At 48.8% G+C, this 14835-nt stretch overlaps 1 protein-coding gene across 16 annotated transcripts in view; it reads right to left on the reverse strand.

The window, feature by feature from the left end:
• Positions 1-14835, reverse strand: part of EPB41L4B (erythrocyte membrane protein band 4.1 like 4B) — a 130910-nt gene that overhangs the window by 9450 nt on the left and 106625 nt on the right. For 6 of the 16 annotated variants that reach the window (XM_070594941.1, XM_070594942.1, XM_070594938.1 and 3 more), the window contains 4 exons: positions 11473-11662; positions 9517-9594; positions 2969-3085; positions 24-92 (listed from right to left, as the gene is read on the reverse strand). In XM_070594941.1, coding sequence (XP_070451042.1) covers positions 24-92; positions 2969-3085; positions 9517-9594; positions 11473-11662 — 454 coding nt within the window. The remainder of the gene's footprint in view (positions 1-23; positions 93-2968; positions 3086-9516; positions 9595-11472; positions 11663-14835) is intronic. The other 10 variants (XM_070594943.1, XM_070594947.1, XM_070594944.1 and 7 more) reach the window with 3 other exon arrangements.

A 14835-nucleotide genomic window follows, 5' to 3' on the forward strand; every position in this document is an offset into this window, starting at 1 on the left:
ATCGGTTTTCTGGATCTACTTACGGTAAACTGTGGCCCTGTAATGAAAGGATCAGGAAACGGGGTCACTGTATCAGCCGGGAATGTTTTTATCTTCAAAAAAGAGAAAGAGAAGAGTGTTACTTTTTTTTTAACTAATATTTTTATTCTTTCTCTATTGTGTTTTCCTAGGATTTCTGTTTTTCCATGCCTTCTTGCTGTTTTTATTTATCTATTTTTTGGTGAGGAAGATTGTCCCTGAGCTACATCTGTGCCAACCTTCCTCTATTTTCTGTATGTAGGATGCTACCACAGCATGGCTTGATGAGCAGTGTGTAGGTTTGAACCCAGGATCCGAACCCACAAACCCTGGACTGCCAAAGCAGAGTACATGAACTTAACCACTATGCCGCCTGCTGGCTGGCTCCTAGAGTGTTACTTTTAGATTAGAAAACAAAGTTTGGAAATCTTTGGCAGGGCACTTTTAAAACAATTGTAGGATCCAGGGAACACACACAGAGCCTTCATTGCTCGTGAAAGGAAATACACCAAGGGTCCCTTGGGAGTGTTGCCTGGCTGTTGTATCTGTGCCCGTTGTACTGTAGGGCTGGGACTCAGCAGGAATGACAGGCTGGAGTCATATTTGTAGGGCACCGCACACTTACCTCGCCCTGGAACCCCTATCACTGGGTCTGCTGTGGGCCTCCCAGGCATGCGGGGCCCTCTGCATGGCCTGATCCACAAAAGGCCATGATCGAGGTGTATAATGAGGCAGGCCAGGGCTGCGGGGGGGTGGCTGCTGACGGCCTCTGCAGCTGTGGGGAATGGACTTGAGGCTGCGAGAGGTCACATCCTGGGACACAGTCTATCACAGTGGATAGAGTATCAGGTGGCCCAGACTAATTAGGCCAGAAAGTATAACCTGTCTGTTCACTTCAGTTGTTGGGCTGCCTGTAAACTCTGATAATAGAGGAAAACCTCAGGAGAACCCATGTGAGCATGTGAGAATCCTACCACCGTGGCCTTTGGGAAGTGAAGGCAGGGTGACGGGAAGAGCCTAGTGTAGGGCGTAGTTGCAGCGCAGGGCTGGTCTGAAAGAGGGCGGATGCACCAGCATGATCAGGTAGCCGTGGGTGGCCAAAAAGAGCCTTTGCTTCCATTTCTTTCTTTCTGGTCATTTTGTCTTTGGCATCCTGGAGGCTTTGGGGAATGGGGGAGACTATTTCTTTAAGTCAGCCAAGAGGACTGCCAGCAGGCTCAGGGGCCTGATGACTCTGGCACTAGCTTTGTCTGCAGCCTCCGGGTGCAGAAACTGCCTGCACATCTGCTGGTGAATGCACAGGGTGCCACCTGCCACCAGAGGGCTGCAGCCGACAAGGCCACCCCTGCCCTTCGGCAATAGCCTTTGTGTCTCTCAGGGTCTTGCCTATAGACCCTGGAATAGCTACTTGAGGCCCTTGAGTCATTCTAATGGGGGATAAGGTGAGCATGAGCAAGAACACATCAGACCAGACCAAGTCTTCTGAGGTTCTGAGTGAGTGGAGTAGGTCTCAACCCGACCGATCTGGGAATGACAATGTCCTTGCTATGTGCACTGAGATGTCCAGCCCAAGCCTGCACCACTTCCCCAAACTCTCTTCAGTCTCTTTAAACATCTCAAGATTCCCAGAGACTCAGGTGTCCACTTAGATTGCGGGTAGTGGCCGCCTGGAGCACAGCAAGGGGAGGACTCTGGGGGAAGCCTTGTGGCGCATTCTCCTCACGTGGCCTAATGGTTCGACACGGTATTCTGAGACCAACAGCAAAGTGAAAAGTAACGTACAGATGAGACTCTCAGACCATCATGAAGTAGAAGGGGGAAAGAGGCTGATTATTATATCAAAGAAACATGAAAGCTGGCAACTTTAAAGAATTATTTTACACCTGCTCTAAATAAGAAAAATATACTCCAACAGTTACATTCTGTGTTGCTCCACTGTGGCAGAGCATAGTCACTCTTTTTTTTTTTTTTTTTGAGGAAGATTAGCCCTGACCTAACATCTGTGCCCATCTTCCTCTACTTTATATGTGGGACACCTGCCACAGCATGGCTTGGTGAGCGGTGTGTAGGTCCGCGCCCGGGATGTGGGCTGGTGAACCCGGGGCCACTGAAGCGGAGCATGTGAACTTAACTGCTACGCCACCAGGCTGGCCCCAATATTCACTCTTCTGATGGTGCTGTCACTTGGTGTAACCACTTTAGAAAGGGAACAAGCCCAAAGGCACAATATTGAACCCAGCAGAGTCTAGCCTGAGAAAATCAAATACCTGATGCAAAAACTGTATGTGTTCCCTTGAATAGTGACAAACTGGAAACAAAGCACACAGCCTGCTGTAAAGAATCTGTTATGTAAATGGTGGACCATTCACTTGATGGAACACAAACAGTCATAGAATGCAGCAAGAACAAGAGAGAAACAACACAACATTAAAGTGAGAAGAGAAAAACAGGACATGATACCGATACTACGATTTAACGACGTAGAACTACGAATGAATATGAATAAATATTAGAAGGAAACATGCAAAAATGAAAAAAAGTTGTGCTAGGTTGGGATTATGGGCGATTCCTTTCAAGTCATCATGGAATACTCATATTGTGATCTGGATAAATAGCAGGAAAAGACAAGTTAAAAGTCTTTATATTCAATAGAAATGCAACTAAGATTTCATCTCTGAGAAAAGCATCTATGCTCATCAAAGCTCTAGGAAAACAAACTCTTCCTGGTTCCTGAGACCTAGAGACAAAAGGGCAGGACCACAGCCGCATGTCCCAGATTGACCAGGGCGGGCTGGACTCCAAACTCTGCATCCATCCTGGAGGGAGAGCACCTGTCAGCCGGGCTCTTCTGGAGGTCTGGCATTCGTGCACACCCACGGGGCCGCCGGCTGGTGGCTCCTGCCCGCCTCACCTCTCCTGGCCAGGCCCCTCTCCCTGCCAGGGTACCTACCAGCCTCGTTTTGATTGGAGGGTGCATGCAAACTCCAGTGGTCTCTTCCTTCATGGGGAGAGAGAGTGGAGGAGAACAGCGAGAGTGGGCACAGTGGGGGGCGCTGGCGGGCTCTGCCTGCTCACGAGGAGAGGAGAGAAGGGGAGGAGGAGGTGGTGAGAGGGGAGGAAGAGGAGGAGGAGATAAGGGAGGGGAAGGAGAGAAAGATAGCACAGTGCAAGATGGATCTGTCAACTTCAGACTGCTGGCAAGCCAGCCTCACCCGCAGCCTCCTTCCAGCCTCCGGCCAACTGGCTTCTAGTCCCTCCCGCCTCCCTCCTTTCTCCGCCTTCTCTCCTCTTCTCTGGCCCTCATCAGTCTTCTCACTATCTGAGCAGAACAATACATCAAAACCCCATTCCCGGGGCTGGCAGGTAGGGGCCATCTCCTGCGCCAGCTGCCCAGGACTGGCAGTGGCTTCCTGGCATGTTGTTGGGGATTCTGAAGCATTGCCCAAGTCAAGCCAGAAAGAAAGCTGTGATGAATTAGTGAGGTTGGCCATGGGGGCCATATGAGGAGTGGCTACACACTTAAGAGTGTTTGCCTTCTATGCCCAGAGGCCTCCTGCACCCGCATTATGGTGTATAGGTGAGTAGTTGTCCAAAGAGAGCACCAGGAAAGAGACATGTTAGCAAGGAGGAACACAGACTTTAAGTTTTAATCTGTCACAGCTCTTGATCTGTGTTCAGAAAACGTCCTGGCTCTGATCCCCCTCCCATACCTATGGGCCTAGGCCTTGGCGTCTCGTATTGGCACTAGGGTACTTTGCCGCTTAGCTGGAAGATACCAAGCATTGTGAGAAAATGCCATGTCACTTGGGATACCAGGTTCCCGCCCCAGCCCTTTATAGAGCCATGCACCCGGCAGAGATCCAACAGCTTGTGCTGATGAGGATGAGGATGGTGAAGAGAGAATGCTCTGATGTTAGGAGAGGGGGCCACTGACAAGGTTAGTTTGGGTTTCAGGGAGGGACCATTCACTCCAGAAGATAAATACACACATCTTTTAGCTCGAGAGTTTCCTTAAGTAGTCGGTATGATTCTGCCATAACGAATCAAGTACAGCTTCCGGGTAAGTTTCATCAAAAAATGATCAAGAAAATGGCAAGTCTCTTTTCTGTTTCCAAACTGATCCACCTCCCTCCTCTTTACCACGGTGCGGTCCTGGACAATTTCCAAGGGGCTTTGACAACCATTTTCTCACAATGGCCTTCACAACAGCCTCGTTTTACTATTCAAATTTGGGAGATGCAGAAATTGCATTTGCAAAGTTGAAAGCCATGCGTCTAGACTCTTTTGTTGATTGCTTCTAAACTCATTCTTCAGAAACAAGTGAGACCATATTAGTCACCCGCAGTTAAGTTTCACCAGCCTAGGTAAAGTCCCCCCACTGCTCTCTCTGGTCCTCGGGATAAATCCTATACTCCACAGGATGGTTTCTAAGGCCTGCGTGAACCTGGCTCCCACCTGTCCTCCAGGTTCATTTCCCACCACTGCCCCAATGCATCGATGCCCCAACCAGACCAACTACACCAGGGACCCCAGGCCATGAGGTCTTTGCCTCTGCAGATAACAGCAGGCACTCAACATGTGCTTTTTGAAGAAGATAAAAGCTGGTGTAAATGACCAAGAAACACAGACATACTGCGTAGAGGTCAAACGTGTACTGGCGACCAGTGTCTGAACGGAAGATTATAATGAATGACTTAAGCCTTTGCCCAGCATTGGACTTTCATGGTAAAGAAATGTTGATCCATCCCACAAGCATTTCTGACCTTTCTAAATATGCGTCTGAGTGGATTTAAACAAAAGAACATTCCTGGGGCTCCCACATCCTTGACTCTTAGTAAATGAACAAGAAATAACATTACACATGTAATAAGACACTATTTTGAAATGTACATTTTTCTTCTGATATTTCCTTTCCTCCCTGGGTCTTTCTACATTCAGGCTGCTAAGGTTCTACTTGGCTTTCTGAGTTTCAAAATCTGACTCTTTGGGGAACAGAAAGATTTTGGCATAGACAGATGATGATGAAAAGGTGTAAGCTTTCTTCAACATCCAGATGAGAATAGAGGTTGCCAGTTTGAGGATGGGGGCAAAAGTCTGAGGGGAAGAGATGAGGGGCAGACACTAGTGAGACTGAGCAAAGGAGCCCTGGGCCCCTTGTCCCTGGGCTGAGGCTGGGGAACAAGATGAAAGAGCAGAGAGGACCTGGGCCGTCTGTTCAGGTAGAGGAGGGGAGGTGGCAGGCCCCGGAGCAGGATGGCCGTGTGGTGCGTCTGGCAGACAGGGATTCACATCCCAGCGGGACAGCGATTCCCACCCACCCAGAAAGGGCACGAGAGCAGCAGAGAGTGTCCGAGATGTATCAGCAAACAGACGACATCACAAACTAAATCGACTTCCCTTTATCTTCTTGTGCCCCAAAGAACATGACTGAAACCCTAGGGAGACTGAGGAGGCCCCCCTGATCTGACTTGAGATTAAATGTTAGCCCTCCCGATGGAATGAGGTTCAAAGTAACAAAGTTAGTGAGACGAATGGAAACCCTGTTCCTCTGACACCCAACCCCGGGCCCGTTCTGTGCCCTACACAGTCTTCCTTTGGCCAGCCCAATCTCTTCCCTGACATGTCAACTCTTGACTAATGTTCCCTGACTGAGGAGAGACCTGGGTTCTGACCAGCTCTGCTTTGCAGCTGGGTGAGTGGTCCATGAAGTACAGGGATCAGGGAGGGACAAGCCCCAAAGAGAAAGCATTGGGAACACAGAAGGCATGGGTGTTTATGGTCTCTGTGAGCTGGAGAGGGAAGCTGGCATGACAGACCTGGAGTAGGGGGCGGGATTCTGCGTTCCTAGGTCAACATTATTGATCTGCAACTGTACCTTCCTTCCAACACCCCTCACTCGATCAACACCAACAGCTTCCGTGCACATGCTTACACTCACACCCCAAAGGGAGAACCAGATGGAGAGCAGGTGCTGTCCTCATCACTTGCCTTCCTCCCTCCCCACCCTCACCCCCCACCTCTCTCATCCCAGGCAGAAATCCCATCTGATCATTTAGTCTATGATGCAGATTCTGGGAATGAGTGGACAACAAAGCCACAGAGGTTGTAGAACTTAGACTGCGAAATTGAGCTACAAAATAAAAGAGCCGGGGACTGGAGGAGAAAAGATTTGGGAAAAGGAGAAAAAAAACACTAGGAGAGTGAAGCTGGAAAGAATGTTTTTGTGGAGAGGTTGAGGACAAAAGTCCTTGGGGTTGTGCAGGGTAAAGGGAATTAAGCAAAAAGAGATTCAAGAAGTGTTACCCAGAGCTGTGAATTTAATCTTCATTCATTATTTTGAAGGATGCCAGTTCAAGATTGAATCTTTTTATTATTCTCGGCTGTTTGGACTATGCTCCTTTGAAGTCACTCCACACAGAGACATGATTACAAGGGGCGAGAGTCATACGGGTTGAACTTGTTCCAATAGAGTCTTGGGGAAACGTTGTTGAATGAAAGCAAGAAAATTTGCCCCACTCCTGCCTCTCCAGCTCCCTGTCCTTCCAGCTCTGGCCCGAGGGACCAGGGCAGTGATGTGGCTTTAGGAGTCTCATCCAGCCCCAGACCCTAAGTCCAGTCTCTCCCTGGCTGTCCTCTGAGATACAGACGCCATGCCCCGTCATTACCCCAACAAAGAGTGCCGAGAGCGCTGCAGCTTGCATCTCTGTGATGCTGGGAGGAGCAGACGGAGGAGGGGAGAGAAGACCAGATACAGTGAGAAGCAGGCTGCTGGAGTCCCTCTTCCTCTCTGGGCCCATTCCGCACCCACAGAGACAGGACCCTGGAGTGCAGTAAGGTCAAAGACAATGATGCCAAGGAAAATCCAAAATGGAGTGGGCTCTCACCAAAGTACCAGCCCTCCAGCATACCTTCTGAGTGAATGCACACTCATGCCTCAAATCCACACAAGCAAGACAAAGGATGCTTCATCCTGAGAACATGCATTCACTGCCAACTTCAGCTGTGAAGTGGGGAGCTGTGCAGTACAAGGACCTCAGCTGTCCTGTGCCTGGGCGGTGCAGCACCCTGGATCCTGTACTGGACCCTGTCAGAGCGGCCTAGAGATGGAACCAGTGTCCTGGGGAGAAGGAATGAGCTCCCTGTTGCTGGAGGGGCACAAGGAGAGGCTGGACAGTCACTTGGCAGGCATTGGCACCCCAGATAGGAGGACCTCTGGGTCTCTGCCTTTCTAATCTCAGTCTGTTATGTTCACATAAAGAAAAGATGGGGCAATTAAACCTACAAGCTGGATTCACCACACAACGGTCTTTAAGGGAATCCCATCGCTCCCATCAAAGCCAAGATACATTTCTTTGTAAACTAATCCTAGTTCTCACATCCACCAGACCCTTTAATAAATACTCAGTATTTTGCTTCATGCTGTATCTTCTTCATAGAAGGCTTCAGTCTATTCCTCCATCTGGCAAACTCCTACTCATACTTAAAAACCCGAGCACCATGAAGTCTTCTTTTCCCAGTGCCCCCAGACAGGGTTAGGCACTGGGTCCCACAGCAGTGGTAGTTTACATAGACTCTCTTATGGCATTAATGGTAGCACGTTGCAGCAGCCTGGAAGTTGCTTAAGAGCCTAACTCAGAGAGATCTCTCTCCCACTGGCTTCTATTCCTGCCAGGCCAAGTTCAGCACGGAACTTGGAGCTTAGCTTTCTCCCCTTTGGTCTTCATCGGCCCTGTACCCTAGGAGTTCTCAGGTCCCCGTGAAAGATGCTGCCCTCTAGCTGGACTGGATGTCTTCAGATTGCTGCCCCAGCTTCCGTCTCCCACAACACGGCCTGCCTAGGAGTGAAAGCCTCAGTTAGGACCCTCAGTGGGATGCTGTGGTCCAGGTCACTTAATTTGCTGTCCCTTCCTCCATGCCCCTTGTTCTACTTTCCCATCTGGGGCATGCTTTAAACACAGACCTTCTTCTAGGCATTGCTCTTCTCCAAAGTGGCAAGTTCTCTAAAGAGAAGACCGGATTTAGGCCAATTGGATGCAAAGAGGACCAGAGAAGGAGCCAGAACACGTGGGTTCCAGCCGCAGCTCAGTCCCTGGGTAATTACTGTAATTACCCCACTCTGGGACTCAGTTTCCTCTCTGTGCAAAGGGGCGATGAGGTGATGAGGGAATGCCCTCTGTTTCTGGGTTATCCTATCTTGGCAATTTTTCTAACAAGGAGGTCATGAATAAGTCGGCTCCTTTTATTCGAACACGGGAAGGGAGTAACTGAAGGCACCCAGAGGAGGGTGGCGCCCGCCCTCAGTTCTCAGCTGCTTATCCAGAGGCACTGACTCAAAGCTCTCAGACTATACCAACTCTCCAGGCAACAAGCACAATTGTATAAATCACAAGTGAGGTCCTCGTGCCAGCTGAGGCAAGAGCCGAGATCACTCCTAAAGCCTGGACAGCATTCTGCCTCAGTTGTCCCCTCTTGAGAGCCTTCCAGAAATTCTTTCCATCCACGACATCCTCCTCCAGCGAGCCAGTCCTGAACGACTCCCACTGCTGGCTTCTCCCTCAGCATCTTCTGCACCGCCCATCTGTCCATCATGGCCCTTTATCAACCTGACTCCGCTCCAGCCTCGAGCTGCCCTGCTCACTCCCAGAGCCGCACACAGTAGGCTCTCAGGAGATAGTTTTTGACTTGGCTCACATCCCACATTTGTGGACCATGATTTATGCTCAGGTACACTTGGGTATTAGGCTGAGTCCAGCCAAAGATATATCCAAGTTTGCCTGTGGCATCTAATAATATCAATAATATCTTACACATATTTATGGTGCTTTATATTATTCTGCAAGGGCTCTCTCTCTCCCCCTGGGATCCTTATAACGGTCTTAGGCAGAGAGGGAAACAATGACATCCTTATTTGACAGCAACTATCCGATGACAAGGCTCTGAAGGAGATTGGAGCCAGGTCTGGCTTGTGTGACTCCTGGTTCAGTTCTCTCTCCCCCGAAGGGGTTTCTCACCTACAGGAGTCCCACGGGGGCCATCATCCCTAAGGGGAGAGCTATATGCAGAGGATGGAGGATGGTGGGGAGGCATGAGGGGCCTGGAAAGCTGCAATGAGGCCTGGAGCTGGTGCTTCAGACCTGAGCGTGTTGTTGAAAGCGACGTGGGCAGGCATGCGGGGCGCAGCCCAGGATGCCAAGAAGCCAAGGCTCAAGGACCAAGGAGCCCTACGATGCTTGAGGAGCAGCAGACAGGTGGGGGCGGGACCCCTGCAGCCACCATCGGAGGAAGGGGAGACCTGCCCTCCCTCAGGGCTCTGTGAGCTGGAGGGTCCCCATGATACCCAAACCCTTGAAGAAAGCTGCTTCCTGAGCCTTCAGGCTGTGAGCAGGACAAGAGGAAGAGCCTTCTCAACAGCGATGCCCACCTCTGTCCTTCTGTCCCACTGCCAAGATGTTTCTATGGTCTGTGGCTTTTCTGGTTTTATCAAAATGGGAAGTTTACCAGAGGAGTGGCTTCTGTGAAATCCATCAGGAGATCGCCCGGCTCCAAGGTGAACGCACCTCCTCGGTTAGAGGGGCTCTAGAAGGCAGACAAAGACATCCCGGTGAGTGACAGCTCCAGACTGATGCGGAATTTCACCAGGAGGCACAGAGCTTCCCCACCTCTCCTCTCCCCTCTTTCTAAGACCGAACTCACTATCACGCCAATCCCCCCCCAGAGTTCCCTGCTCAGCAGTGTGCGAGATGTTGAGACCGAACCCCCAATTTTTTCTGAAACCTTAATGGGGACAAGCAGGGTGTGGGATGGGGAACCATCTCTCTTGAAGCTGCAAACAACTTTTCTTAAATGCTTTGAGTGCTCTTTGACTGGTCTTTTGGGGAAGAAGCACTTCAAGGAGCCTTTCAATATATAAAGAGAGAACAAAGCCTCCATCCTGGATCAGGAGGGTCAAGGCCTCAAGGTGCTGGACTCATCCGGACAAGAATGAGGAAGATCTTTAGGGGAGAGTGGTACTTCTGAAAATCACGTTCATTTTTTTAGAAATTTTTTTTTCCTCTTGCTCTGAGGTCTCAGCAGCATGGGGGCCTTGAGACCCTTTGTGGGAAAAAAATAAGCCCCATCAACTTGAGGCAAGCAGGGCCCTAAGGGGAGAGACGGCCAGGAGAGGGAGCCCTGTGGCCTCTGGCAGGATGTCACCTGCATCCCCACTGAAGTCCTTTCTGTTGCATAAACGTTCTCGCTTGGTTTTAACCGTGGGTGGTTTAACCAGATGATGGGAGCCTGTGTCCACACTTGGGACAAAGCAGTACGAGGGACTCTGCACGGCGGGGGGAACCCGACTCGAATTACCAGGAGGGGATCTACAGGAAAGCTGGAGCCTCAGTCTGGGCCAGTCACCCGCTGAGAGGCTCAGCCGGGTTCCTGCTGGGGAACACAGAGGTGTTCCCAGAGACCCCAGGAAGGGACTCAGTGAAAGACTGGCCTTGGTCAGGCAGGATGTGGGCCTGGACTGTTGTTACTGAGAGGAACCAGGAATTACCTCACCACCAGGATTTGTGACCGTGAAGCCGCGGAAGCCTCGGGCATCCAGTTTGCAAAAGCCCTTTACCCTCCACTAGACCTGCCACTCGCCCCTGAGCTGGGCAGCGTAGCAGGTCTTATTCCCATTTTTAGGAGGAGGAAACTGAGACTTGGAGAAACAAGGGCTGTGGAGCGCCTGCTCGTTTCAAGCCGCCATAAGACGCGTGAAAGGAGCAGCTGGGAACAGAGTCTGGGCCTCTGGTCCTGCCTTCAGGGCCCCCGCCCCATGCACACACTGTTCCTCAGTGGCCCATGAACCAGGCAGCCTTTGACTGGGCATCTGCTGGGAGAGCGACAGGTTAAGCCACATTTGGACTAATTGCTGAAGACTGACCCCAGCTAAGGGTCACTCAAAGAAAACCAAGAGAAGTGTCCTGTGTGAGGCCTTTGTCACAGCCCATTCACATCACGGGCAATCTCCTGACATTTCAAACTGACAAATAGAATACTATTTCCCATTTTCAAACTATTAACAGGCTATCCACTATAAGGAACGGGATGGGGACACGTCCATGTTTTCACTCCTCCAAATTTTCAATTATGGGGGAAAAACCCACTTTTTGCCTTCTGTCTTTGCAGTGGAGTAATAGCTTATGTAGGGATGGTATTCTAAAATCAAAATTGCCCTCAACCATCTCTTAAATTTTCTTTCAAGTACAGTGTACGTGGTTTATTATACTATTTGTCTCTCATAAATGGTTAGCTTATCTTTTGGGGACAGGTTATATAAAAAACCTGCTTTGGTGGTTTATTGCTGGTGTTTTAGGTGTTCCCAGAGTCGATTATGCAAAATTTAAACGCATCCGGGATGCCACATGCCAAGTTTATACTGGATTCCCGGCAAGTACAGCTGCTCCGCGGGGCTTTCTCCCCTACCTTGGCCCCTGGGGAGAGCTGGCCCTTGCCGTCTGAGTTCTGAGGCGAGCTGACTTTGCGGACCTGGGGGGACACCAGCGGTGCTGAGACTTGTGTGGTGGCGGCCGCGGTGGTGTTTGTGGTTGGAGTCGTGGTCGCTCCTACTGCCTCGGCCAGATCTGGAGGGAGGTCGTCTTCATCACTGCGGTTACTAAAAGCATATGAAGCTCTGCTCATTACAATAACAAACAGGCTGTGGGGTGTGGAGGGAGGGCAGGGAGGGGTGGGACGCCAGGGTGGGGGCTGGGGGCTCTCCAAACAGATGGCTACCAGATGTCCAGCTTACAGCATCCAATACACTGACATTTTTGCCAAAGCAAATTTGGGCTGGGTTTTCCGTCGCTTGCCAAGGGATTAAAAATTTTTTTTTATTATGGAAAAATATGTATAGCATAATACTTATTATTTTATCCATTTGTAAATGTACAATTATGTGGCATTAAATACATTCACAGTGTTGTGTAACCATCACCACTATCTATACCCAAAACTTTTTCATCATCCCCAAGAGCAACTCTGTACCCATTGAACAACAACGCCCCATTGCCCTCTCCCGGGGGCCCCTTGTAACATCTGTTCTGCTTTTTGTCTGAATGAATTTGACTACTTTAGGTCCCTCACATAAGTAGAACCATACAATATATGTCCTTCTGTGTCTGGCTTATTTTACTTCCCATAATGTTTTCAAGGTCCATCTGTGTTGTAGCATATGTCAAAATGTCACTCCTTTTTATGGTTGAATGATATTCCGTTGTATGAACAGACTATACTTTATTTATCCATTCTTCTGTTGATGGACCCTTGGGTTGTTTCCACCTTTTGGCTACTGTGAATAGTGCTGCTATGAACACTCTTGTACTGATATCTGTTTGAGTCCCTGCTTTCAATTCTTTTGGGTTGGAATTTCATTTGCTGGGTCATATGGTAGTCCTGTGTTAACTTTCTGAGGAACCACCAAACCAAGGGATATTATTCTGAGTGGCCTCCCTTAAAAGGGTAAATACAAGGCTTGTTGGAACCTGCTGCTCTGAGCGAAGGGTGTAATGGCCCCTTTTATGGCCTAACGGCAACTGTCCCTTTGGTGTGATAAACTGGTTTCAGGGGAGGAGTTGGAGACATTTGTTTTGGGGCCAAGTAGCTCTGGTCTTAGAACCTCTCTGATGGAATGGGATGATCCACGTAGAAAAGGACTCTAGAATAAAGTCACCACGAGGGAGGAGAAGTCTGGGTTGGCACCTTGGGCGTGTCTCCAGGGCTTGGGCTTGTGGGGAAGTTTTGACCTCCCACAAGGTATGTCAAAGCGGAAGCCCTTCCAGTCTGGTCATCCCAGCCCAGGACCAGAGCAGCAGCATCAATCTCCCATTCTTAGTGTGGACAGGTTGCTTGTGCAGTAAAGGGATAACTCAGCAGGCCTGGGGTGCTCAAACCCTGCACATTCCAAAGGAACCACTGGTCACTGACAAGCTTCTGGGAGAACCTCTGGGCCTTTGGAATATCCTGACTTAGAAGAGTGCCTTTGTATACCTGAGACCTTGGGCCATGCCAGATAGCCTGTGCTCTCAAAGCGATTTATGGTGAACGTCTCTTTGTGCGTGCCTGGGGTTTGGGGGCATGCTGTATCAGTCTGACCTGTGGAAGGCTGGAGACTGAGTAGCTAAGGTCAGTCACATGGGTGTTCCATGCCTACCTGATTGATCTCCAATAAAAACCTTGGATGCCAAGGGTCAGGTGAGCTTCCCTGATTGGCAATACCTCGCTTATGTTGTTGCATGCTGTTGCCCGGAGAATTAAGCGCAGCCCCTGTGACTCCTCTAGGAAAGGGCAACTGGACGCTTGTGCCTGGGCTTCCTGGACTCCACTCTGTGTGCCTTTTTCCTTTGCTGATTTTAATCTGTATGCTTTCCCCTATGTATAACTATAACCAAGAGTATAACAGCTTTTCTGAATTCTGTGAGTCCTTCTAGCAAATCATCAGACTTGAGAGCAGTCTTGGGGACTGTAACACACTTTCCCTAAGGGTCTGTCATGTGGAACTTCTGGAGCCACCTGGCACAGAGTCATGTTTTAGAAACAATAGGTTAGCAAAAGAGTGAAGAAAAAAGACCTCACCACAGCAGTGGGCCTCGTGGGGGACATGTGGTCATTGCGGTCATGGGACACAAGTGCAGTGTGGATGGGACTGACTGAGGAGGGTCTTAGGGCATTTTATTTATTTATTTATTTATTTATTTATTTATTTAGAGGAAGATTAGCCTTGAGCTAACATCCACCGCCAATCCTCCTCTTCTTGCTGAGGAAGACTGGCCCTGAGCTAATATCTGTGCCCATCTTCCTCTATTTAATATGTGGGACGCCACCAGAGCATGGCTTGATAAGCAGTGCATAAGTCTGTGCCTGGGATCCGAACCGTTGAACCCCGGGCCACCGAAGTGGAACAAGTGAACTTAACCGCTGCACCATTGAGCCTGCCCCCCTGGGGGATTTTGATCATTCTGTGTATGGAGAAGCCTCAAAAGGAGGATTTAGGACTTATGACTAATAAAGGGCGGGGGGCAGGGAGTTGAACTAGTAAGTGGAATAATTAATGACACTGTGCATTTGGACCCATGCCAAGGAGTAAGTCAGATCAGCTACACATGCATTAGCCCATTTAATTTTCCCAACAACCCCGTATTATAACCTCCATTTTCAGAGAAGCAGATGATATTCAGTGGCAGATTATGAAATTACTTGCTCAAAGTCACATAGCTGGTTAAGTGGAAGAGTGGGGTTAAAATTTCTTTTTACCTTATTTAAAAAATTGCAACCTTAAAAGCAGGAAGTCAACTGATACTATCTAAAATTGAGAAAGGCTCCAAATGCTGAACAGTTTTATAGCCTTTTGTCTGAACTTAGATCTCATGGCAAAGAAACATATATCTAAAGTTTACCGAGTCTTTCAATTTTGCTCAGTTTTTGAGGTAAATTCATGTTGAATTCCTGAAAGAATACTTTCATAAGTAAAATTTTATGTGTAGTATGATTTTTTCCTTGAAATGATGTCTTTCTATTTAAAAAATATATATGCATGGAAAAATGTCTAGAGTCTCAGTCATCAATTGGGAACATGGGTTATTTTTGATGGCATGATATGATTCTAGGGAATTAGTTATTTTTCTCTTTGGACATTTCTGTCTCGCTTGCATGTTTTTAGACATTTACACTATGTCTAAATAAATAGGAAAGTTATATTTCTGGAAAAAATAAAGCAGCTTGTCATTTTCTAAAAATATTAGCTGGTATCTATACAAAGATGGATTTTATGTTATATTATATGGATTATAC

This window comes from Equus przewalskii, chromosome 26, assembly GCF_037783145.1.
Source record: "Equus przewalskii isolate Varuska chromosome 26, EquPr2, whole genome shotgun sequence".
NCBI classification, from domain to species: domain Eukaryota; kingdom Metazoa; phylum Chordata; class Mammalia; order Perissodactyla; family Equidae; genus Equus; species Equus przewalskii.